Source organism: Anolis sagrei, chromosome 4, assembly GCF_037176765.1.
Source record: "Anolis sagrei isolate rAnoSag1 chromosome 4, rAnoSag1.mat, whole genome shotgun sequence".
Lineage (NCBI taxonomy): Eukaryota > Metazoa > Chordata > Lepidosauria > Squamata > Dactyloidae > Anolis > Anolis sagrei.
In genome coordinates this window covers 135,536,136-135,564,063 of record NC_090024.1, presented here as the reverse complement: position 1 = coordinate 135,564,063, position 27,928 = coordinate 135,536,136, and the positions used below count along the sequence as shown (strand labels likewise).

Sequence of the window (27,928 nt, the reverse complement as noted above, 5' to 3'; positions counted from 1 at the left end):
CAGAATTGTTAATTATCATGAAGTACAAAGAAATCTGTTGCTAAATCTTGTTTCTGTGTTGGAAAAAAAATGCTTGTCATATTATCAGTGGCACTACTTACATATTACAGTGGTGCCTTGTTATTCACTAGGTTTCAGAACCCAGTTCCCATCCCTGTAGATACCAAAATCGGTGGGTGCTCAAGTCCCATTATATAAAATAACAGAGGAAAATAGCATCTTTTATATACAATGGCAGTGCTACTGAGTGCCTTAAGAACTGAAATGACATGAGGTTGCAGCAGAGTATGCCTGCATATAGTGTAGTACTTAGTATGTGGCAAAATCAAGGCTTGTTTTGGGAAAGATTGAAAAACCAAGGCATGATTGGATGAATCTATGAATTCAGAAACTGAATGTGGAGGGCCAGCTGTAGTTTTATATTCCTTTCTATTACCATTTTTTTTAAGAAAGAGATTTAAAATGGATGTTATAGCATCTTTTAGACATAACTTTTGAAAATAATCGGAAATCATGAACTCAGATAAAGTAGTTCAATTTTACTTGTTCAATTACTTTTTGAAATATACCACAGTTTCACTCTTAGTAAATCAAAATTGCTAATAAGTGCCTCTACACACCCATTAGCTCCATGTCTAATTACTTCCAGGCAGACCAAAATGAATAAACAGTTCCTTATATATCTTCAGAATCATATCGTATCTGAGAAAACCAATTAAAATAGAAGACTTTTAGTTGGAAACAGATAATTATATATGACAATAGCAACACTTAAGGAAATGCAAAAACACCATCTCAATTAATTCCATTCCTATTTGAGAGACTCTATTACAGTTCTCTCAAAGAGCCTCATGGTGTCACTGTTAAGCCAGTATGGAAGGCAGAGAGAGAGATCATATGTAGGAGATTCACTGAGGCTTTATCAAAAGCAGTTGGTTCATTCTCAAGGAAACAGTAGAGGATAAAGGCAAAGCAACATTGCTGAATTTAAAAAAAATCAGTGGAAAAGCAGTTTCTTTTTTGGAACAGATAATTCCTGAACACAGATGAGAAACTGATTTTTTTTTCAAAGAGAGGGTTCATTTTAATACAACCAAATGGACAAAAGGCATGAAGAGAATGGCTGGGCAATCGGAAGGCAAGTACTCTGTCTCTCATTGTTGTCTTTGTCCTGTTGGGCTGCTGCAGAAGAGATTATTTATTCTATCCCCGAGGAGATGACAAAGGGTTCTACTGTGGGAAATCTTGCCAAGGATTTGGAATTAAATGCCAAAGAATTAGCAAGAAGAAATGTGCATGTTGTCTCTGTTGCCAAAAGACAGTACTTTGGTGTGAATGTAGAGAATGGAAACCTCTACATGAATGACAGGGTGGATAGAGAGCAACTATGTGACTTAGCTCCAGTTTGCTTTCTTAACTTTCAAGTGGTAGTTGAAAATCCCCTCAATATTTTCCATGTTAGTGTAGCCATTCAGGATATTAATGATAATGCACCACACTTTCTCAATGACAATATCAACTTGGAGACAAGTGAACTGACTTTACCTGGCACCCGATTTCTTCTGGGTAAAGCTGAAGATCCTGACATTGGTGTGAATTCTCTCCAGAGCTACCAGCTAAGCCCCAATCAGTATTTCGCTCTGGAAGTTAGAGAGAGAAAAGATGGGAATAAATATGCTGAACTGGTGTTGCAGAAACCACTTGATCGAGAAAATGAACAAATGATTCAATTAGTTCTTACAGCCCTGGATGGTGGTGAACCTAGAAAGTCTGGGACTGCCCAGATACGGATCAATGTCACTGATGCCAATGACAACCCACCCATTTTCACTCAAGATGTCTACAAGATCTCATTGCATGAAAGTGCACCTGTTGGATCCCAGGTGCTCCAAGTTCTTGCTTCTGATAAAGATGAAGGTACAAATGCTCAGATCAGATATGAATTCAGCAACATACCAGCAAATAGCCAGAGGATATTCAGCCTAGATCCCATTCTTGGCATAATCTCTCTCATGGAGCCATTGGATTTTGAGGAAACCAAAGAATATACAATGACAATTGCAGCCAAGGATGGCGGAGGATTGATTACACACTGCAATATTGAAATAAGTGTACTCGATGAAAATGATAATGCACCAGAAGTCACTTTAGCCTCTGTGTTTAGCCCAGTTCCTGAAAATGCATTGTCTGGAACTGTGATTGCTCTAGTAAATATAAATGACAAGGATAGTGGGGATAGTGGAAAAGTTGCCTGCTATTTACAAGATGATTTACCCTTCAAGATTCTTCCTACAACTAATAACTATTATAAGATCCTAACTGAAGGGCTCTTGGACAGAGAAAATACTCCTGAGTACAATATCACCATCACAGCAACTGACAAAGGAACTCCTCCTCTTTCTACACGGAAAACCATCCCCCTACAGATCTCTGACATCAATGACAATGCCCCCGCTTTTGAGAAATCTTTCTCCAACATCTACGTGCCAGAAAACAGTCCAGCTGGTGCTTCCATTTTTACTATCAAAGCCTCTGACCCTGATACAGGCCCAAATGCAAAAATCATGTACTCCATCCTTAGCAGCAACATTCAAGAACTTCCCATCTCTTCTTATATCTCCATTAACTCTGAGACTGGAACCATTTATGCCCAGAGATCCTTTGACTATGAAGAATTCAGAGAGTTCCAGCTCTGGGTGAAGGCCCAAGATGGAGGATCTCCCCCTTTCAGCAGCAATGCCACACTCAGGGTGTTTATTCTGGACCACAATGATAACACTCCTCAGATTTTATATCCTTCACCAGAAGCCAAGGGATCCACCTTGTTTGAGATGGTGCCTCGTTCTGCTGAAGAAGATTATCTAGTCACAAAAGTGGTGGCAGTGGATGCTGATTCTGGACACAATTCCTGGCTCTCCTACCATCTGGTCCAAGCCACAGAGCCAGGCCTCTTCACCATTGGATCTCATACTGGGGAGATCAGGACAGCCAGAGCTTTTCTGGAGAGAGATGCTGTGAAACAGAGGTTAGTGGTTGTGGTGAAGGATAATGGTCAGCCTTCTCTCTCAGCCACTGTCACCCTGAACCTGGTGTTTGCAGAGAACTTCCAGGAGGCCCTTCCAGAAATGAAAAACCAGGCAAGGGACTCAGAGACTCAGGACGACCTCCAGTTTTATTTGGTGCTAGCTTTAGCTCTGATCTCCTTTTTATTCCTCTTGACGGTGATTTTGGCTATTACACTGAAGCTCCGGCAATCAGGAGGTCCCCAGTTCCTGCAGTGTTTTGGCCCTGTTCCCCATTCAAAAGCAGGTGCCATCTTTCCCCCTAATTTTGAAGATGGAACTTTGCCTTATTCCTACCAGCTTTGCCTCTCCTCAGAGTCCCAAAGGAATGAATTCACCTTCCTGGCACCCAAAGTTCAGGTTGCCAATAATCTTCTTACTTGTCAGAAATCTGGGGTACCTCTCACAGTCAACGGTGAAAACAACTTAGATTCTCAGATGGATTATGTTGACAAGGTAAGATATTTGATGTAGGAATTAGTTCAGTTGCAGAGTGCTAAATCCATCTTCATAGTTGGCAATATTGCTATAATGAAATTCATATACACAGATTCCCCAAGTTACAAACAAGATAGTTTCTGTAAGTTGAAATTGTATGTAAGTCAGAACAAGTACATTTTTAAGAGTAGCTCCACACACACACACATGTGCATGCGCTTTGGGCAGCAAAGGGAAGGGTTAACATCTCTTTGTATTTGTTTTGCTATCTTTGCCCCTGTTCAGAAGATTTCACCTCACTTTCTGTCCCTGTGATAATTAGATTTTGAAAAAAAAATGGCGTGTTGTGAAAACAAGGATTGGTGATAAAGCTTTGGTAGATACAAATTTTCCCCATAGTAATTCTTCCAGCACTGAATTTCCCTTCCAAGGAGTAGATTTTTTTCAATTCCTGTTGCCTCACCCCCATTCTTAACTATGAGTTATTTGTAAGTCGAATCTTGTGTAGAGCCCTACACCCTGTGTAGGGCTCTAGGTGATCCTAGGAGATAAACTAGGGCATTGACCAACAGAAGTTGTTTGTACCTATTTTATAGGAAGCATAAGAAGAATTAATTCTGTCTTTGGAAGTAATGCTATCATTATATTATTGTGCTCACCTACTCCTGAGTAAGCAGAGATGTGGTGTTCTCTTTGCTTTTGATCCAAGTGTTTGTGAAAACTAAGTAGTGTTCAACAGGATTACTTTTGTACCTAATACATCAACCTTTGGTAGATATTTCAGGAGCTGTGTTATAATGTTTAAAAAAACCCACATGCCATTTGAACCATATTATGATCCTATAGAACCTGAATTACTTTATGAAAATCATTTTCATAGTATTATGATACATAATCTGCAGCTGTTCATAAAATTAAATTTAAATTAAATTTTTGTTTCCTTGACTGTATCAAATCAACCATGCAAGGGTGGAAACACATATTTGAACATTTTCTTTTCTGCCCCATTAAAACTTTTCACACAGAAAAATGTTCTACAAATGAATTAAATGAATTGGTGGTGTTCAGCGTTTCTTAACGCCTTCATATTGCCTGCTGACTTCCAGCAACTGAAAGAATTTTATGAGCTTTTCTTAGACAAGAATACTTAGAGGTAGTTTTGCTGATTTCTGCCTCTAAAACATGCCTTATAGTACCTGGTATTTGTTTCCAGTCTTCCATTGATTACTAACCAGGACTGACCCTGCTTATCTGATGATTTGGTTCCTTTCGGGTATTTAGTCTTGGAGATGCTGCTAACAGGGAAAGAAAAGGTGTAGCATTTATTCAAACAACACATTGTCCCTTTCTTTCATTGGTGAGAGTATGTATGGGTGGGTATGTATAGTCAATCTGTTGCCAGAGGCAGTCATAATCTATTTTTGGTTTTACAGCCAGTCTCTATTTAAGTGCTTCAAGTTGTATGGAGGCTCCCCCTATGCTGGACTTCTGTTGGGAGAGGGTCCAGTGCCAGAAGTTCTATACAATTTAGGTCCCTTCCACACTGCCATATAATACAGATTATCAAAACAGATAATCCAGACAATATGTTTTGAACTGGATTATATGAGTCTACACTGTCATATAATCCAGTTGAAAACAGATAATCTGGATTTTATATGGCAGTGCAGAAGGGCCCGTAGAGAAGCTGCAGTAGGAACATCCACAACACTAAAAGTGGATTAAGCACCCCTGTGACAGTGGATCCATTGGTAATCCAACAGTATTTTGCCCTTCCCCTCTTACACTCCTGAATAAGTGGAGATGGGGCAAATCCTTTGCCAGCAAAGCACTAGGATAGCAGCATTGCTAAAGTAATATCAGAGATCTTTAAAAATACTACTTTAATATAATTATGTAGCGTTTCAATCCATAGTATTCCAGTTTCTGAATATTCAGCTACTAGACTTGTACTCATTAGCGTTTTAATAAAGAGATATGGGTGAAACCCACACATCTACAGTAGCAAGAGACAGCTAAGGAGCTAGGTGTACTGGTCATCAATAACAGAACACTGACAGTCTTTTTGAACATATGATGAAAACTGAACTATGACATACTGGGTAGTTAATTCAGTCTTACTTACTTAGGCGATCCCTCATTGTCCAAGTAGGATTGTCTTCCAAGATCGGTGTACTAGCGGAGGGTCCGTAGGTGACTGTGGAGCCCTATTCTTGATTGTTCTCCTGCAGTGAGGGCATTGGTTTCCAGGTGGAAGGTGGTCCCGGTCAGGGTTGGCTTGATGCGCCTTCCTCTTGGCACATTTCTCTCTTTCACCCTCCATTCGTGCCTCTTCAAATTCTACAGCACTGCTGGTCACAGCTGACCTCCAGCTGGAGCGCTTAAGGGCTAGAGTTCCCAGTTCTTGGTGTCTATGCCACAGGTTTTAAGGTTAGCTTTGACCCCATCTTTGAATCTCTTTGCCTGCCCACCAACATTCTGTTTTCCATTCTTGAGTTCGGAGTAGAGCAACTGCTTTGGGAGATGGTGAACCATTGTCGGCATCCAGACAATGGTTCAATCTTGTATAACAAAGATTTCATTACAGAGTTGTATTGGGTCCTTTGAGAAAATAACTTTAACACCCCTCCTAAAACACTTACACAGCAAAATTTCAGAGAGCTCATTACAAATTCAAACCTTTTAAAGCAGGACTGAAATGATATACATGAAGAAATCAGTATGTGAAATTTCTATGTCACCTAAAAATATTATAAATATGCTATGATAAAAAATAAGCTCACTTTCCTTTATAGTTTCTCTAAAGTGTTAGTTCAAAAGCAAGTATTCAAAGACATTGCTGTTCTAGTCTGGATTAGTGTGCAAAGAGACCTTGTAGCACATTCGGGGTTTTGAGAGAAAAAAAACTGTGTAGTATAAGTTTTCGTAGACTGAGTCTACTTCATCAGATGCAAATGAAAAGCAAGGCAATTATTGTTGACAGAAAATTGTTAGAAACACAAAACAAGTGAACAAAATAAACTTTCAGAGACTTGATTTTTTACCATTACCCAGATATTTTGGATGTCATCTTTTAAGCAGAAAGTGTCTATTTCACTGGAGAAATATGTGAGTGCTGCAAAGCTTATATTTATTCATTCTAGTCATTATCTAGGGTGGTTCAGAGAGTTCTCAGTTTCATTAAAGAAAGATAAATTGATTATTCTTTCCTTACCAGTTTTAACTTGTCCAATGATGTTCTCCTCTTACACATAATCTACTGAATACGACTCATACATAATTATAACAGTATATTTTCCACAAACCACATACTATTTTTCCAACCCAGTCTCAGAATGGCCACAATGAAATCTTTTCTGCCTTGTTTCAAGACAAAGCTTGCAGTTCTCCATCTAAGCCTCATAGGGCCGCTGTTGGCCAGCAAAGAGGAATTACAAGTCTGGATTTCTCATATTCACTGCAGATCAGGGAGACAACAGCAAACACATTGACTTGAGAATGTAATGTAATGCAGAGAAGGAAAAGGCTGTGTTACTATTAATATTTACTTCTGAAGTATGTCTAAATGGTGATGGGAATTTGAAATTGTTCAGCATATTTGAAGAAACCAGATGAAGATGAAGCAAATTCTCTCAATGAGTGGAATGGGGAACAGACACAAATATAACAGGAGAGCACTGCAAAGGCAAGTACTTCTCTTATTCTTCTCTTTGTTCAGCCAGGCTACTTCAGAGACTATCCGGTATTCAATCCCTGAAGAAATGGAAAAGGGATCAATTGTGGGAAATCTTGCTAAAGATCTCAAACTGAAAACTGGAGAAATAGCAAAAAGCAATCTGCATATCCTTTCTATGGGGGAAAAGCAGTATTTCACCATCAGTGCAGAAAATGGGAATCTTTATATAAGTGATAGGATTGATAGAGAGGACATGTGTGGGGAAACTAAATTATGTGCCATTAGTTTTGAAGTGATGGCTGAAAACCCTGTGAATATTTTTCATATAACTGTAGAGATCCAGGATATAAATGATAATGCACCACATTTTGTGGATGGTGATATAAAGCTACAGATAAGTGAATCCACATTACCAGGAACTACATACATCTTAGAGCAAGCTGAGGATCCTGACATTGGGATAAATGCTCTTCAGGATTACCACCTAAACAATAATAAGTATTTTATTTTAGAAGTTGGAGAGAGGGATTATGGAAAGAAATTGGCAAAATTAATACTGAATAAACAGTTGGACCATGAAAGCGAAAACAGTTTCCATTTAGTACTTATGGCTCTGGATGGAGGGGAGCCTCTGAAAACAGGGACAACCAAAATATGGATTACTGTCATTGATGCCAACGACAACCCACCAGTCTTCACTCAAGATCTGTACGTGGTTACTTTGAGAGAGAATACGCCAAGTGGATCTTTAGTGGCACAGGTCAAAGCAACAGACAGAGATGCAGGTTCCTATGGCCAAATCAACTACAGCTTCAGAAATATCCCTGAACGTGCACGCCAGAAATTTATCTTGGATTCACAGGATGGGAAAATTCGAGTTAAGGAGGCGCTGGACTTTGAGGAAACAGAGAAGTATGCAATGACAATAGAAGCAAGAGATGGAGGTGGATTAGCAACTCACTCTAATGTTGAAATAAAACTATTAGATGAGAATGACAATACCCCAGAAGTCATTCTTGCCTCCTTATCCAGCCCAATACCTGAAGATTCTGCACTGGGAACCCTGGTAGCCCTTATTAACATTAAGGATAGAGATTCGGGAGATAATGGTGAAATTACTTGTTATTTAAAAGACATTTTGCCATTCAAAGTAGTGTCAACATCCAATAATCTCTACAAGCTTCTTACAGATGGTCCCTTGGACAGGGAAAGCACTCCAGAATATAATATCACAATCATAGCAACAGACAAAGGCACACCCCCTCTTTCAACGGAGAAAACCATCTTTCTAAAGATTTCAGATATCAATGACAATTCTCCTACCTTTGACAAATTGTCTTACACTGCCTTTGTGCCAGAGAACAATCCTTCGAGCTCGTCTATTTTCAAGGTCCGAGCTTCAGATCCAGATCTGGAACGCAATGGCCAAATCACTTACTCCCTCCTCAGAAGCAACATTCAGGAGCTGCCTCTCTTGTCTTACCTCTCCATCAACTCTGAAAGTGGCATCATCTATGCTCAACGCTCCTTTGATTATGAACAGTGCCAGGAGTTTCAGGTGGAAGTGAGAGCCCAAGATGGAGGCTCCCCTCCCCTCAGCAGCATTGCCACTGTGAAGGTCTTCATCCTGGACCAGAATGACAAGAGCCCTCAAATTCTTTATCCTTCTCAGGGAGTTGAGGGCTCAGCCTTATTTGAGATGGTGCCTCGCTCAGCTGAAGAGGGTTATCTGGTGACCAAAGTGGTGGCAGTGGATGCAGACTCTGGGCACAATGCTTGGCTCTCCTACCATCTGGTCCAAGCTACTGAACCAGGGCTCTTCACAATTGGAGCTCATAATGGTGAGATTAGGACATCCCGGACATTTTTGGAAAGAGATGCTGTCAAGCAGAGGCTGGTGATCTTAGTGAAGGATAATGGCCAGCCACCACTATCCAGTACTGTGAGTTTGAATCTGGTCTTTGCCGAGACCTTCCAAGAGGCCCTTCCAGAAATTAACAGCCAACCCAGAGACCCAGAATATCAATCGGACCTCCAGTTCTATTTGGTCCTTGCCCTGGCTTTGATTTCCTTCTTATTCCTCTTAACAGTGATTCTGGCCATTCTGACGAAGATTCGAAGATCAGGGAGTCCTAAATTCTTGCAGTGTTTTGGTCCAGTTCCCCATTCAAACAATGCTGTCATATTCCCACCAAACTATGAAGAAGGGACTTTGCCTTATTCCTATCAGCTGTGTTTGTCTTCTGAGTCCAGGATACAGGAATTTACCTTTCCAGCTCCCAGTGTTCAAACTGCAGAGAATATTTACTGTAATCAGAAGTCTGATGTGCTTTTGACAGCTGGTGAAGGAAATAATCTAATTACAGAGACGGATAAATGTGATGGGGTGAGTTTTCATTACAGCAATATCATTTATTTTTTGTTGTTGGTATTTTTTGTTAAGAATAATAATGGTATTCGCTGGACTGTTAAAGTTAGCTTGAGATTATCTCAGGCTTACTCAATTTGAAAAATCTCCTCAAAAGTGTCACTTTTCCTTGCTGTATCCCTCCCATCCCCAAATAACTACAAAAAACTAAAACTGCACATCAGTGACACGGGCATTGGATTTGTCATGCTGTCCCTGTAAAACCATCCTAATTTAAGTTATAACGTTTTCTTCCAAAGAACTCATTTTTTCCTAATTGCAAAAATGTCTGAAGGGTGTTGTTTCTGTGTATTCTTGATACATTGCTATTCTGAAATGGTATGGTATGGTATGGTGTAATAATGATATGTATTTGTGTGTGAATGAGCTCTTGCATTAACAAGCTTCAACGTGAAACTGATCTATCATTATCATCATCATCATCATCATTTATTTATTTGACCAGTCATATGACCATTTCAAAATACAATACGAGTAAATGACAAGGGAAAAAGGAGAGGACAACAGCTGACCTTCTATTTACAGTCAGAATCTTATTTTCCTGGTTCTTCTTTCAGGAAATGTGCTCTTTTCTTGATAGCTTTCAGAATAAAAAGGCTTACTCTGATTATGGTGGATCTTTCCTGTCCTTGCAAGAGAAATGTCAGAAGATCATTTCTGTTGGGGGACCTAAAGTTGGATAATATAGGATGTAAACATCTGTATCGCAGTTCAGTATATGCTGGACAGTCAATCAAGAAATTTTCGATATCTTCCACAGTTTGTTCCCCCCATACACAGAATCTCTCACTTCTTGGGATGTTACAGTAACGCCCGGTTTGCATCATAATACCGAGTTGTTCAAACCTAGCCGTAGTATATATTCTTCTTATGGGTAGCGGAAGTAGCATAGTCAGATAGTGTTCTAAATGAATATTCTTTTTGTGGGAAGCTAAAAACCTTGTGGCAGAAGACCTACCTGTGCTTGCTAGGTCCAATTGAGCATAGATATCTCGAGTGCATTGCATGAGCACTTGCTTTGCCTTAGGTCCTAGATTGTTTAGAAATTGTAAAGGCAGGCTAATTTTAGCCAATTCATTATTTAGAGCCACTATCCATGATGGCTTTTGGTCACACTGGACTTGATCCTCTAGACATAAGCAAGGAAGTCTACTGAGATTCATCCAGTTTGTTTTTGACCAGTAATTGAATTGTCTCATTAAGATTTGAGCTTTTACTGGGGGAATCTGATCTATCAATTTGAAAATATACTACCAATATACAAAATATACTGAATACACAAAATTTACAAATCCCATGTATACTTCTGTAAAATATTAAGGAAGATTAGTTATCAGTAACCCAATATATATATCCAAAATTAATCCAATAACAAAAGTTATTGATCTCTGGAGATTATGTTTCAAGAAAGAACACTTTCTTAAAATATAGATAGACAAACTGATGAATTCATATATTGTTGAGGAGCAGGGAATATAATCCATGGAAAATAAAGTCTGATCAGATTATATAAAGACTATAAACTTAGAAAACATTTGGTTTTAGGGAAAGATGTTGTATTGCTATTATTAGTGTATGACTATGTTCTCTGTATTTAGTACTTCAAAGTGTTCCCACTCTCTGAACCAGTTCTGTATTCTTCCAACATGGGACTGACTCCGTGAATACCTGCTACATAATCTTTCTTTCTTCTTGCAAAGTCACCCCCTCCTCAAAGCTAGCTGGATGCCAGGGGGAGGCGGGGGGACACTGATCATATTAGGGCAGTGTGACTGCAAACTAGTGGTTCTCTTTCAAACTAAGCAAATCATTGTTGCAGCCAAGGAGGAGACTAGAGACAGGACCCCTTTGTAACCTTTATTAAGACTTATCCCAAAACATTTGCTTTAGAGGGCAGAGGAGGGGATTGGGGGGGGGGGGGTGAAATTTAGTTATTGGTGTCGCTGAAATCAAACTGATTTTGCTTTTTAATCATTGGAATCCCTGAGCAACATGATCTATTTGGCCATGGAGATGTGTTTCAAGCATCTTGTTTACACATGTTGTAGTTGCTGCTGTTGTAGTGTGCCTTCAAGTCATTTCTGACTTATGGTGATCCTAAGGGAAACCTATCATGAGGTTTCTTGAACTAAAAGTGTATGACTTGTTTAATGAACTAATAAAAGTGTATGACTGAGCAGAAATTTGAATCTTGGTTTCCGGAATTGTAGTCTAATACTCAAACCACTACACTAGATGGCTCTCTTAGTTGCTTTGCCTAATTTGAAAAAAAATAAATTTGATACTTGTGAATTTATATTAACACTTTGGGATCCAAGCAGATATTCCATGGATAACATTGAGAGAAGGAACAATTCATTATAATGACAAACTCAAATGGATAGCAATTCAGGGACCCTGCTTTTCTCCCTGTGATAGTCATCTTTTTTTTTTTTTTTGAGATACACAAAAAGCATCTTCCCTACACACAGCATGGCCCTCGTAAACACAAAAATGTAAATTCATATCCAAACTTCTGTTATAAAGTGAACAAATATGCCTTGCAGTTCGCTGTCATATCCTCATGGTGTCACTACTAAACCAGTGTGGAAACCAGAGAGATACTGAATGAATGTGGAAGGCTCACTGATTCTTCCTGGGAAGTGGTTCTTTCATATTTGCTCTGCAAATCGGAGAAAACAGCAGATCATGAAGACAGACAATCTTGCCAGAAAAGGAAAATTAACACTGGATGTATAGTCTGCAAAGATTAAGGGGGAAAGCATCTTATTTTTATTATAGAGAATTGCTACATCCTCTTGGGCATTTCATCTGATTTTTTTGTAAAGGAGGACTAATTTTCAATACAACCAGATGGGCAGAAGGAAGAAGGAGAATGACTGGGCACTCACAAGGCAAGTATGGCTTATCTTACTGTTGTCTTTCTCCAGTTGGGCTGCCCCAGAACAGATCCATTATACTATCCCTGAGGAGATGACAAAGGGTTCCATTGTGGGGAATCTTGCCAAGGATTTGGGACTGAATGTCAGAGAATTAGCAAGGCGTAATCTACACCCTGTCTCTACTGTTAAAATGCAGTATTTCACGATCAATGCAGAGAATGGCAACCTCTATGTAAATGAGAGACTGGATAGAGAGCAACTGTGTTACTTAACTGCTCTTTGCTTTGTCAATTTTGAAGTGGGGGTAGAAAACCCCCTCAATATTTTCCATATAACCATAACTATTCAGGACATTAATGATAATGCACCCCACTTCCTTAATGACAATGTCAACTTGGAGATCATCGAATCGACTTCACCAGGCATGCGGTTAGTCCTGGGGAAAGCTGAAGATCCTGACATTGGTGTGAATTCTCTCCAGAACTACCAGCTAAGCCCTAATCAATATTTTGCTTTGGAAGTTAGAGAGAGAAAAGATGGGAATAAGTATGCAGAACTGGTGTTGCAGAAACCACTGGATCGAGAAAATGAACAAACAATTAATTTAATTCTTACAGCCCTGGATGGGGGTGAACCCAGAAAGTCTGGGACTGCCCAGATACGGATTAATGTCACTGATGCCAATGACAATCCACCCATTTTCACTCAAGATGTCTACAAAATCAGTCTGCATGAAGGTGCACCTGTTGGATCTCAGGTGCTCCAGGTTCTTGCTTCTGATAAAGATGAAGGCACAAATGCCCAGATCAGATATGAATTCAGCAACATACCAGCAAATAGCCAGAGGAAATTCAACCTAGATCACATTCTTGGCATAATCTCTCTGATGGAGCAATTGGATTTTGAGGAAACCAAAGAATATACAATGACAATTGCAGCCAAGGATGGAGGAGGACTGGTTACACACTGCAATATTGAAATAAGTATACTTGATGAAAATGATAATGCACCAGAAGTGACTTTAGCCTCCACATTCAACCCAGTTCCTGAAAATACTCCATCTGGAACTGTGATTGCTTTCATCAGTGTAAATGACAAAGATATTGATGACAATGGGGAAGTTATATGCCATCTACAAGTGGACCTGCCATTCAAGATCATCCCCTCTTCTAATAACTATTACAAGCTTCTTACTGAAGGTCTCCTGGATAGAGAAAGGACTTCTGAGTATAATATCACAATCATAGCAACAGACAAAGGAAACCCTCCTCTCTCCACGCTCAAAACTATTGCCCTACAGATTTCTGATATCAATGACAATGCCCCTACTTTTGAGAAATCTTCCTTCAGGATCTATGTGCCAGAAAATAAGCCTTCTGGTGCCTCCATTTTTTCTATTAAAGCCTCTGATCCAGATGTGGGTTCAAATGCACGGCTCACGTATTCTATCCTCAGCAGCAATATCCAGGAGCTCCCCATCTCTTCTTATATCTCAATTAACTCTGAGACTGGCACCATCTATGCCCAGAGATCCTTTGACTATGAAGAATTCAGAGAGTTCCAGCTCCAGGTGAAGGCCCAAGATGGAGGATCTCCTTCTCTCAGCAGCAATGCCACAATAAGGGTTTTTATTCTGGACCAAAATGATAACACTCCTCATATCTTATATCCGTCCCCAGAAGCCAAAGGATCGACCTTGTTTGAGATGGTGCCTCGTTCTGCTGAGGAAGATTATCTAGTCACCAAAGTGGTGGCAGTGGATGCTGATTCAGGACATAATGCCTGGCTCTCCTATCATCTGGTCCAGGCCACGGAGCCAGGCCTCTTCACCATTGGATCTCATACTGGGGAGATCAGGACAGCCAGGGCCTTTGTGGAGAAAGATGCTGTGAAACAGAGGTTGGTGGTGGTTGTGAAGGACAATGGACAGCCTCCTCTATCAGCCACTGTCACCTTGAACCTAGTGTTTGCAGAGAACTTCCAGGAGGCACTTCCAGAAATGAAAAACCAGGCAAGGGACTCAGAGACTCAGGATGATCTCCAGTTCTATCTAGTGCTGGCCTTAGCTGTGATCTCCTTTTTATTCCTCTTGACGGTGATTCTGGCCATTACAATGAAGCTCCGGCGATCCGGCAATCCACAGTTCCTGCAGTGCTTTGCCCCTCTTCCCCATTCAAAAGCAGGTGCTATATTTCCCCCTAATTTTGAAGATGGGACTTTGCCTTATTCCTATCAACTTTGCCTCTCCTCAGAGTCCCAGAGGAATGAGTTCACATTTCTAGCACCCAAAATTCCAATTGCAGACAATCTTCTTAGTAGTGAGAAGTTTGGAATGCCTCTCACAGGCAATAATGGAAACATTTTAAATTCACAGTTGGAGAATATTGGCAAGGTAAGCTATTTGGGGTAATGAATCTGTTTAGCTGTGGAATCTATAATGAAGTTTTAAACTTATGTGGAAATAGTCCTACAATCATGTTTATTTATTTTAATGAAAAAGAAAAAATGCACTGTCATGTGAAAAATATGTATAAAAGGTAAAGGTACTCTTGATTTGAGACTTCATCGTATAGGCTAATTTTTGAATTGTACTCTGCTTGCTCTCCCTTTTTGCCACATAGCCCATTACATTATATACAAGTACATCTGGCGGGGCTCTATAGTAAAAGGAGAGAGCAAACTGTGTATGACAATGATGCAGCAACATAGGAGACTTCCCATGTTGCCTTTACAACAATTGGGAGAAGCCGGGTGACAGACACTTCCTCCTGTGAGATGGAGCCAGCGGTAAGTTGGGCGATGTGGGACGTGAGGTGACAGGTTCTCCACACACCCTGCTGCGACATCACGGATTCATCATGATGTATAGTGAATCTCGGCCATAATGTGATAAGGTCCTTAGATGCTATGTACAGTTTTATGCCTTTTTTTCAAGGATAAACCCCCATAGGTGCTAGCTGGACTACTAATATGACTTTGTGATGTAGCTTAAACCAGTTTATGCAATAGTTAGAGAGAATACTCCTACCTTTATAGTGTGATTGTGGTATATAGTCCTTCAAACCATGATCTTTGATTTTTATTTTTATTTATTTTTTGTCATGTCAGGAGCGACCTGAGAAACTGCAAGTCGCTTCTGGTGATGTTTGATTTGTAGCAATTATTTTCCTTACTCCTATTCTAGTGTACATTTATTCAGAGATCAATCCCACTGAAGTAATTGGAATTTACTCATCAGAAGATGTCCATAGAATTGCCCTGCATGTGTTTATATCAAAATGTATTGTGGAAAAAGTACCTCCCCCACATGTACCTTTATTGTATTTTAGGGGTGAATACCGATGGGAAGCACAAATATCTTTCTAGGTCTTTGATATTATAATTCACTAGTATGCATATCAATAATGGAGCCTGTATTGTGGTTTGAGTGTTGGATTATGGAGTTTATTACACCATTTTTAAAAATTCCATTACTGCCATGTTTATGCAGATACTGGATAGTATGCTACGTCTTGCACCTTTGATATTGAATATCTCTTAATTAGCAAAGATGTGCCAATTTTCCATTCTGTGGTCTAACAAACAAACTTCTGCATACCTTGTAACTCCATCCCACCTATTCTGCACTACTGTCATCATTTTATTATATTTTTGCACAATTTTAACATTTTAAGGGGGGGATATAAAATATAAAACAATAGAAAATCAGACACTTTGGGAATAATGAGGGGAAGGAGGGGAGAGGAGAAATGCACCCATTCACATCATTTTACACATCATGTATGATACGAGCTTTGATGGTCCAGTTGCAATGATAGTTTGCCTGCCTTTTGTGTCCTATAACTCTGGAGACCATACTCTAAATCAGCAGCGAAAACTGATTGGGTGATCTTGGGCAAGTCTCTCACTCTCAAACCCAGAAATAGGTTTGCATTAAGGGTTGTTATAAATTGCAAATGACTTGTACACAGCAAAAACAGCAGCAGCAGCAGCAGCAACAACAACAACAACAACAACAACAAATATTAGAGGCTAAATCTCTTGCCTATTACTGCTTCTGTAGCTATGGCTACAAGTGTGGTGTAATGGTTTCAGGATTGGACAATGACTCTGGATACCGCGGCTTGAATCTCTTAACCATGGAAACTTCTCAGGGGAATCTTGGGCTAGTCCCACTATTTCAGACTCAAAGGAAAGCAAACACAACCCCTCACCCCACCCCTTGAACAAATCTTGCCAGGAAACTGTTTAAGGTTGTCATGCGTCAGAAACAAATTGGTGGGCACACAGCAACAGAAATTTGAATGATGATGCCATTCCTTAATTTCAATACTTTTGTCCTGTATCATAGAATATATAAAACTTAGCAAAAGTTCACTGTTTTGAACCATATCATCATCTTGTACAACCAGAGGTTCATCATAAGAATACAACTTAACTCTATTGTGATCAGCAATCCTGAAATATATAAAGTTAATATGGATGTTCTAGTCTTCCTCTCATGGTATCACTTCATAAAACATCTTTTGGAGTCATACAGTTGAAAGCTGTCCATCTAGCTCATGAAAATCGTTCATGCATAGCAGAAATCGTCTAATCCGAATTCTCCTGTCTTGACTCATCGGTTCTTCTGGCCATCTTCTGTATGTGTACATGGTGTTAAATCACCTTATGCTACCCCATCGATTTTCTAGAATTTTCTTAGCCAAGTAATACTCAGAAGTAGTTTTGTCAGGTCATTCCATGGCCCATTTACAGAACATGTTTTTATGTTTGGTGGGGGATTGAAACTACTTATCTACAAATAAAACTATGATATATGCCTTCTGTGGATTTGTAAATAATCCCAAATCAACCTATGAAGACAAGAGACAGTACATTCTTAGCACTCTTTTGATCTTAAAATGAAAATCTGGAGGAAATGTTATATATCCAATGCTGATATCTCTTCCCATTATATGCCTTTAACATCTGGGAGATATTGTCAACCTTGGTTTGTCAGTTATATTCTAATGTCCCATCCTATATCAATCAGTAAAGAGAGCCATGTCTCTTCAAAACATTTCCATACGCTGTTTAAAGGAGGGGGATATTATTTTATAAAACTATCACAACATAAAACAGCTCTATTACCGAATCTGCTCAAGCTGATTCTCAATGGGAGGTAGGATGTGACAGTTTAAACTATTGGTAGCCTTAGGAATACAAAGCAATAAAATCAGAATAAACATCACATTTCTGGAACATCTTCCTTTGCATAAAGTGAGAAAAGTAACACCCGATACAAGATGGGAGAAGCCCCAGACCTCATCTAACTTTTCACCCTTCAAAAATTGATTAATTCTCGCTGTAAATTAGGATTATGGTTCACTAAGAAAGAGGCAGAAAGTCCTCTTAAAAATACATTGAGCATTCCCTGTATTTACTGCTTGTGTCTCCCTTTTTGGATTCTGGCAAAATGGGAATAGGACCCATTGTAATCCTTGGTTAATGGTACTGGTGTAGTAGTAACATGTCATTTCTTTACAAATATGTATTTAATATTTTATATGATATAGTATCTGATATATTATTACACAAACCTTTGCATATTCATCTTGCATAGTTTTACACAATAGTATTTAACAGGAAAAAATTGGGTGAAATCTACACAGCAACATACAAATGCACAATTAAAGGCATTGCATCCATTGTCAAAACTACACTGGATGAGAGCAATAACATTTGATTCTTACAGCCACGATACAATAAAAGCACATAAGGCACTGAATTGTGTGATTTTGAGGAGGAGCTTCTGTTTTAGAAAGCAATTTGAAGGCTTGCATAGAAAGTTCTCTTGCACAATTTGTGGAAAATGACATAAAAAATCCAGAATCTGAGTACCTTTTGAATGTTTTAAATTGCTGGAAAAATGTGAATGTTTCAATGCCATATGAAAGATGGGTTTTAAAGTATCTTACTCCTTAGGCAATGTATTTAAATTTGCCTGAAGTGTATGCTTGGGATTAAATCCAAATTTGTTGCTATGAAATGGGGAGCACAGCATGAAAAAAATACAAAATAACAAATGTTTAGATAAAAAAATCAGCTGTATTTCCCAATATTTCAAATGCATTATTCTGAGGACCAACAGAATGTAGATTGAAGACATAACAACAATTCTCTGGAAAAAGATGTGATTACTAGAAACATTATCCATTCATTTCGTTACTATCTCCAGGAAACTGGCAGCATAGAAGAGTAAGACTATCAATTCCTCTTAAATAACACAAATATGAGAAATTAATACTTGTTTTCTAGTGTAAATTTTTCCAGGGAGGCCAGTTTTTTCATTGTACTAATGAAAAAAAGCATACAAAATCCTTAAAAATATATTATTTGCTGAGAAACATTACATGTTGCTTACTCTGCCATAGAATTTCTACACATAACTATGAACATGTACAAAAAGCTTTCCACGTTCTGGACTGAAAATATGGGACGCAATTCCCCATATGGGACTGTGGGTGTCGCTGTTAGCCAACAAAGGAAAAGTACTAACCAAAGGATGTCTCAAACAGAGAAAATGCTCATTCACTGGAAAACAGGAGAACACAAGGCAATGCGGAGAAGAAACTCACGATATTTTACTACCCTGATAAGGATTTCTGGAAACTGGAAGGAACTGGTAATTTTTCAGAGCATCTAAGAGCAGCCAACAAGGATACAGCAAATTTTCTCATTGAGTGAAATGGAAGAAAATCACTATGTTAACAGCAAATCACTGCAAAGGCAAGTACTTCTCTTCTTATTCTCGTTGTTAAGTCAGGCTGCTTCAGAGACTATCCAGTATTCAATTCCTGAAGAAATGGAAAAGGGATCCATTGTGGGAAATCTTGCCAAAGATCTGAGACTGAATCCTGGAGAAATAGCAAAAAGCAATCTGCATATACTTTCTCTAGGTAAAAAGCAGTATTTCACAATCAGTGCAGAAAATGGTTATATTTATATAAATGATAGGATTGATAGAGAGGAAATATGTGGGGAAACTAGTTCCTGTACCATCAGTTTTGAGGTGATGGCTAAAAATCCTATGAATATATTTCACATAACTGTAGAGGTCCAAGATATAAATGACAATGCACCACATTTTCTGCATAGTGATATCAGGCTGGATATCAGTGAATTAACCTTGCCAGGAGCTACATTTATCTTAGAAGGAGCTGAAGATCTTGACATTGGTGAGAATGCTTTACAGGACTATCACCTAAATAATAACAAGTATTTTGCTTTGAAAGTTAGAGAGAGGAAAGATGGAAATAAATATGCAGAATTGGTGCTAAACAAACAGCTGGATCATGAAAGTGAAAGCAAGTTTCACTTAATCCTTACAGCTGTGGATGGAGGAGAGCCTGCCAAAACTGGGACAGCTAACATATTGATTACTGTCATTGATGTAAATGACAATACACCAGTCTTCACTCAAGAGACTTACATGGTGAACCTGAAAGAGAATGCACCTAGAGGTTCTTTAGTGGTACAGGTGAAAGCCACTGACAGAGATGCAGGTTCAAATGCACAAATCAACTATGGCTTCAGAAACATTCCAGAACGTACTCGACAGAAATTCATTTTGGATTCACAAGATGGGAAAATAACAGTTAAGGAGGATCTTGATTTTGAGGAAACAGAGAAATATGTGATGACAATAGAAGCACGTGATGGAGGTGGTTTAGTAGCTCAATGCAATGTTGAAATAAAGTTATTAGATGTAAATGACAATTCCCCAGAAGTAATCCTGGCCTCCTTATCCAGCCCAATACCAGAGGATTCAGCAGTAGGAACTCTGGTGGCCTTTATCAATGTGAATGATAGAGATTCTGGGGAAAATGGGGAGATTACCTGCCATTTAACAAGTGGTGTGCCTTTCAATATAGTGTCAACCAACAATAATTTTTATAAACTACTTACAGATGGTCCCCTAGATAGAGAAAGCACGCCAGAGTATAATATCACAATCATAGCAACAGACAAAGGCACACCCCCTCTTTCAACGGAGAAGACTGTCTTCCTCAAGATTTCAGATATCAATGATAATGCCCCTGCCTTTGAGAAATCCTCCTACACTTCTTATGTACTAGAAAACAATCCTTCAGGTGCCTCCATTTTCCGGGTCCGAGCCTCAGATCCAGATCTGGAACGCAATGGCCAAATCACTTACTCTCTCCTCAGAAGCAACATTCAGGAGCTGCCTCTCTTGTCTTATCTCTCCATCAACTCTGAAAGTGGCATCATCTATGCCCAGCGCTCATTTGATTACGAACAGTGTCAGGAGTTTCAGGTGGAAGTGCAAGCCCAAGATGGAGGCTCTCCTCCCCTCAGCAGCACTACTACTGTGAAGGTCTTCATCCTGGACCAGAATGACAAGAGCCCTCAAATTCTTTATCCTTCTCACGGAGTGGACGGCTCAGCCTTGTTTGAGATGGTGCCTCGCTCAGCCGAGGAGGGTTATCTGGTGACCAAAGTGGTGGCAGTGGATGCCGACTCTGGGCACAATGCTTGGCTGTCCTACCATCTGGTCCAGGCCACTGAACCAGGGCTCTTGACAATTGGGGCCCATAATGGGGAGATCAGGACATCCCGGACATTTTTGGAAAGAGATGCTGCCAAGCAGAGACTGGTGATCTTAGTGAAGGATAATGGCCAGCCACCACTATCCAGTACTGTGAGTCTTAACCTGGTCTTTGCTGAGACCTTCCAAGAGGCCCTTCCAGAAATTAACGGCCAACCCAGGGACCCAGAGTATCAGTCAGACCTCCAGTTCTATTTGGTCCTTGCCTTGGCTTTGATTTCCTTCTTATTCCTCTTGACAGTGATTCTGGCCATTCTGACAAAGCTTCGAAGATCAGGGAGCCCCAAATTTTTGGAGTGTTTTGGTCCAGTTCCCCATTCAAACAATGCTGTTTTATTCCCACCAAACTATGAAGAAGGGACATTGCCTTACTCCTATCAGCTTTGCTTATCCTCTGAGTCCAGGATACAGGAATTTTCATTTCCAGCACCCCCTGTTCAACTGTCAGAAAATCTTTCTTATAATCCTCAATCTGATGTACCTTTGACAACTGATCAAGGGGGTATTTTAACGGCAGAGAGTAATAATGCTGATGAGGTGAGTTATTTCTACCTAAGTTTATAACCTGTGCATTTTTATTGAGGATGATGTTTACTGTAGTATTTAGCTATTTGTTGCCTGTTTTCTAATCAAATGTATTATATAATTCCTTACAAGCAATGTTGAAACATGTAAGATGTACATTACTAGATCCATGAGATGAAGACTCCTGGGCAGTGTTAAAACAAGAATACCATCAAGGGCAGGAAATTTGATTTTTTTTTTTTTAGGTCATATTTTATGTTGTGGTCTTCTCAAGAACAGGCAAAGTGTGCGTTTGTGATTAAAGTACCATATACATTGTACACATTGACCTCATATAAAGTTAGGACTGTTTTCCAGACAAAATTATGGATTTTGATGTGATGTGGGGATAAGTCGAGAGCCATTCCGCAAAAAGGGGAAAGCACCAATGCTTCACTTCATTTCACTTTATTTCTTAATTAGTCACTCTCCGCCAATGCTGCCAGCTTCCCCTGGCCACTGCTGCCATTTTCCCATCCAGGCATTCAAAAAGGCCAGAAACAGCACCACAGTAGAGATAGCAGAGGCGGGTAGTGCTTCTTTTAGGTTCTCCTAGAATGGACTAACCCCTTGCCATAAGAATGGACTAACTCACTTCACTCGTAAGAATTAGAGTAATTACATTGACCCATGAATCAGACAATCCAGGTTTTGAAGGGATACACTTATGTTTGATATTGTAGGACTTCTAGTTTGAGAAATAAAGAGTTTTGTTGCATCTCTTGGTGTCATGCCCTTTCTAATATATCAGTCTTCTCATAATAATAGTAATCTTGGATACAGAATGAGCCAATAATGTACTCCTGTAGGAGATATAGACCAAAACTATGCATGAACAAATGCTCTACAGATCTTGGGGGGGGGGGGGTGCTGTTTAGTGTCCAAAAATGCTGATATACACTTTCAGAAAACAATATTAAGTATTATCCTCTAGATCATTAAATGTGATTTATCGCAACAGTAGTTAAATTTTGGTAACATGTGCAAAGCAATAGTGTTCTGTCACACGCTGGGCCTGTAACAGCTGTACTTTTCTATAGGATGTATACTTTAAGCCCAGCGGGAAGCCAGGGGCGCCTCAAAGAGAGGTTCTCAGGGATTTTTTTGAAGTGGTGGTCTTTAGAGTCTTTAATGATACAACAAAGTCTTTATTATGGAACAAGCAACAAATCTTCAATGGTTCAAACAACACTTCAAGGCTTTCTTAGTCTCGTCCTCAATGGACTGGTACCTGACTTTAATTAACTGAACCTTCTCTGTAGGAAAAACCCTTTTTAACCTCTCCCAGGCTGTTTACTATCTATGACTCATCGGTGTGGGTCCTACTACCAATTCCAAATGCGTCTGAGTATCGAGTAGACCTACCAGCCGAGGCTTGAAGATATGTCAGCTGGAATTCCGTGGATCTGTAATGCTGTCCTCCCTCAGAGAATTCTTTGAAACTTCAGGGCTGTTTTTCCTCTGATTGCTGTGAGGCTGAGAGGCCGTGAGCTCTCAGCCAGAGCCTTGGGACCTTTTCCCTGGAAGCTCTTATTTCCCTTGATGTTCTTTTTCCCTGGAAGCTCTTGAGAAAAGAAGCTTTTCTACGGGACGAGCTGGTCTGTGTCCTATAGTTTAGCTTCCTTATGTGAGACTGCCCAAAAAAATGGCTCCCTTCCAGAGCCCTGAACAAGGGGCGGAACCAAAGCTTAATTATGATGGACAGGAGCCCTGCCCTATGACTGCAAACAGATAAAAGAAAGAAAATAAAGTTGGAGCTCCTGGTACAGACGTACCAGCACAAATAGAGATATTTGGTGCACATCAGCTAGTTATGACAGAAGCTAAAAGATGCTTCAGCAATCTATAATTCAAACTGCAGGATATCTTCTAGGGGGCAAGATGATTAAACTACCTTGTTATTTTGACTTTCAAGAGAGAACTATTAACTCTGAGAAGTGCCATCATGATTTTATAGTGGAGAGAGCAGAACAGTGAAATTATAAAGTAAAACTAAATTGTTTGTAATATGTATACAGCCACAATTATTCCTTATAATTCTGTTAAAATGAAAATAGAATAAGATTTTTTTACAAGCCACCAAAATCATCAAGATTTTTGGACAACGTTGTTTAAGCTACATGTTACTGACCAAAGGCACCAAAGACAGGGAAAAGGGGCGGTTTGCAGTTTGATATATCAGCCCAACTGTGGATATTGGTGTTATTTCAGAAAAATAAGAATTTTGAAAGGTCATCTTGCACATATATTTATATGCAGTGTGTTCGCATAGTGCATCTGCAAAACCAATTTAGCGAATAAAATTTTACAGATCACATTTCTAATTTGGAATTTTAAGTATATAATTAATGCAAATCAAAACAAATCAAAAAGTAGAGGTGCAAAAAATGGACAGAAAGATGAGTGAGAGGAATAATGGAGACACCCAAGGCTGCCTGCGTGCATTCTGAATACAATGATAGATATCTCCTATACTTCAGGAGAACAACATGTCATTGAATACTGTCACAATAAAGCTTGTGTGTGTGTGTATGCATAAATATGTATGGCAAGCAAGAGAAACAGTTTTTGGATAAATTAAAGCCAAAGGTTTACTATAAACATTTTGCAATTAAAAACTCAGGTCCGCAGCATTCGAACGAAAAACTTCTCTGTTCTTAGTTGGAAACTACATACAGAACACTTGGAGATTTTTTTAAAATGTCATATACATCCATTAAAAAACTCAAGGAATCATTAATCTGACTTTAAGACCATATATAATAGAAAATAAGTATTATAACCTATTTTCTAGTATAATTATGTCAGTGAAGTTTTTATACTTTTACTACTGAAAAGCACAAACTCAAAATAATATGTATAGAAATAATAATACATGTTATTATTTCTAACACCACAACACAATTTGTTTACTATAACTTGAACAGCACCATGTAAATATGAAGAAAGCAAGAAATCTTTTCCACAGTTCCAAGTCATAGCCTGCAGTTCTCCATCTAAGCCTCACAGTGCCGCTGTTGGCCAACATAGTTCTCAAAGAGCCTCTGAATTCCTCATATTTGCTGCAGATCAGTGAAACGATGTGCAAACACATCTCCTACTGCTATGCAGAAAAATATAATCTCTAAACATTCTGGAGTCTGATGGGATTGGAACTGAAAATATTTCAGATCATCTGAGCACACCAAAGAAGGCTAAAGATATTTTTTTTACTGTGTGGAATGGAGGAAAGGCACAATGATCACAGCAAATCTCTACAAAGGCAAGTACTTCTCTTATTATTCTCTTTGTTCTGCAAAGCTGCCTCAGAACACATTCAGTATTCCATTCCTGAAGAACTGGAGAAGGGCTCCATTGTGGGAAACCTTGCCAAAGATCTGAGGTGGAACACAGAACAAATAGCAAATCGCAACCTGCATATCCTTTCTTTAGGAGAAAAGCAATATTTCATTATTAATGCAGAAAATGGGAATCTTTATGTAAATGACAGGATTGATAGAGAGGAAATCTGTGGGGAAACTACAAAATCCTGTGCCATTAGTTTTGAAGTAATGGCTGAAAATCCTACAACCATTTTTCATATAATTGTAGAGATCCTGGATGTAAATGACAATGCACCAGGTTTTTTGCATGGTGACATCAAGCTAGAGATCAGTGAATTAACTTTGCCAGGAACAGCTTTTATGTTACAGGAAGCAGAAGATCCCGACATTGGGGTAAATAGTCTACAAAGTTACCATCTGAATGATAATAAGTATTTCATTTTGGAAATAAAAGAGACAGAAGATGGAAAGAAATATGCAGAATTAGTACTAGAAAAACAGCTGGATCATGAAAGCGAGAGCAGTTTTCAATTAATTCTTATGGCTCTGGATGGAGGAAACCCTCCCAAAACGGGAACAGCTAAAATATGGATTAATGTCATTGATGTCAATGACAACCCACCAATTTTCACTCAAAAATTGTATGTGGTAACAATGAGGGAAAATGTGCCAAGTGGGTCTCTAGTGGTACAGGTCAAAGCTACCGACAGAGATGCTGGTTCAAATGGACAAATCCACTATGGCTTTAGAAACATCCCTGAACATGCTTATCAGAAATTCAACTTGAATTTACAAGATGGGAAAATTACAGTTAAGGAGCCTCTGGATTTTGAGGAAACAGAGAAATATGTGCTGATAGTTGAAGCAATAGATGGAGGTAGATTGACAGCTCAGTGTAAAGTGGAAATAAAACTTTTAGATGAAAATGACAATGCTCCAGAAGTGATCCTTGTCTCATTGTCCAGCCCAATTCCGGAGAATTCTGCGCTTGGGACTCTGATAGCACTTATCAATATAAAGGATAGAGATTCCGGGGATAATGGGGAAATTACTTCCTATTTAAAAGATATTTTGCCATTCAAAATAGTGTTCACATCCAATAATCTCTACAAGCTTCTTACAGATGGTCCTTTGGACAGGGAAATCACTCCAGAGTACAATATCACAATCACAGCAGCAGACAAAGGCACACCCCCTCTTTCGACAGAGAAGATGATCTTCCTAAAGATTTCAGATATCAATGACAATGCCCCCGCTTTTGAGAAATCCTCTTACACTGCTTTTGTGCCAGAAAACAATCCTTCAGGTGCCTCCATTTTCCGGGCACAAGCCTCAGATCCAGATCTGGATCGCAATGCCCAAATCACGTACTCCCTCCTCCAAAGCAGCATTCAGGAGCTGCCTCTCTTATCTTACCTCTCCATCAACTCTGAAAGTGGCATCATCTATGCTCAGCGCTCCTTTGACTATGAACAGTGCCAGGAATTTCAGGTGGAAGTGAGGGCGCACGATGGAGGGTCCCCTCCCCTCAGCAGCACTACTACTGTGAAGGTCTTCATCCTGGACCAGAATGACAAGAGCCCTCAAATTCTTTATCCTTCTCAGGGAATGGAGGGCTCAGCTTTGTTTGAGATGGTGCCTCGCTCAGCTGAGGAGGGTTATCTGGTGACCAAAGTGGTGGCAGTGGATGCAGACTCTGGGCACAATGCTTGGCTCTCCTACCATCTGGTCCAGGCCACTGAACCAGGGCTCTTCACAATTGGGACCCATAATGGGGAGATCAGGACATCTCGGGTGTTTTTGGAAAGAGATGCTGCCAAGCAGAGACTGGTGATCTTAGTGAAGGACAATGGCCAGCCACCACTATCTAGTTCTGTGAGTCTTAACCTGGTGTTTGCTGAAACCTTCCAAGAGGCCCTTCCAGAAATTAACAGTCAACCCAGGGACCCAGAGTATCAGTCGGACCTTCAGTTCTATTTGGTCCTTGCCTTGGCTTTGATTTCCTTCTTATTCCTCCTGACAGTGATTCTAGCCATTCTAACAAAGCTTCGAAGATCAGGGAGTCCCAAATTCTTGCAGTGTTTTGGTCCTGTTCCTCATTCAAATAATGCTGTCATATTTCCACCAAACTATGAAGAAGGAACATTGCCTTATTCTTATCAGCTCTGTTTATCCTCTGAGTCCAGGATACAGGAATTTACCTTTCCTGCACCAAGTGTACAAACTGCAGAGAATATTTACTGCAATCCTCAATCTGATGTGCTTTTGACATCTGATCAAGGAAATACTTTAAAAGCAGAGATTAATAAAGCAGATGAGGTGAGTCTAGGTATGATTTCTATCTGTGTTTTTAATTGTGCATCTTTTTATTGAAAATGAAGTTTTCTGCAGTATGTAGCTGTTTGTCATCCGTTCTGCAATTATAAGTAATATATAATATCTACAAGCAAGGTCCATGTAATGTATGTAGGCCCTGGAGATGTAGAGATGTATATGTGTTGAAACAACAATTCTATAAGGGCCAGAAATCTGACTTTGTTTTGCGTCATGTTTAACATTAATGGAATCACTTCAAAAGGGTTGTTTCTACATGTTGGATTTCTCTAAGGGGGGGTAGGTTAATGATGTGTTTATCCTGCCAAGCAGCAGAAAATTTTTTTTTGTCATTCTGACATTGATTTTATGGCCATGTCATGAGATTTCTCTGATTTTAGTAATAATGTCATGTTCAATTGTATGTTTTCTTTGTGACATCAAAAATGTAAGAAGAGTGCTGTGCATAGTATGGTGTGGGTAAAATGTGTGCCTATGAATGAAGCATTTATGAATGGTTTGTACTGAGTATAGCATAATAATTACAAAATATAAAGCAACTGGAAAAAATAAAGCACCTCCTCTAGATTTCTATGTGAATAAAAATACATTTGCTTATCTCAGATCCAGC

At 39.4% G+C, this 27,928-nt stretch overlaps 1 protein-coding gene across 26 annotated transcripts in view; it reads left to right on the top strand.

The window, feature by feature from the left end:
• LOC132774269 (protocadherin gamma-A4-like) overlaps positions 1-27,928 on the top strand; it is a 393,640-nt gene that overhangs the window by 153,054 nt on the left and 212,658 nt on the right. The window contains exon 1 of one of the 26 annotated variants that reach the window (XM_060774222.2): positions 923-3,518. The exons of 21 other annotated variants lie outside the window; for them this stretch is intronic. In XM_060774222.2, coding sequence (XP_060630205.2) covers positions 1,098-3,518 — 2,421 coding nt within the window. In that variant the 5' untranslated portion in view covers positions 923-1,097. Of the gene's footprint in view, positions 1-922; positions 3,519-7,203; positions 9,563-12,231; positions 14,879-19,279; positions 21,635-24,724; positions 27,304-27,928 lie in introns of those variants that run through there. 4 more of the 26 variants (XM_060774203.2, XM_060774221.2, XM_060774228.2 and 1 more) reach the window with 4 other exon arrangements.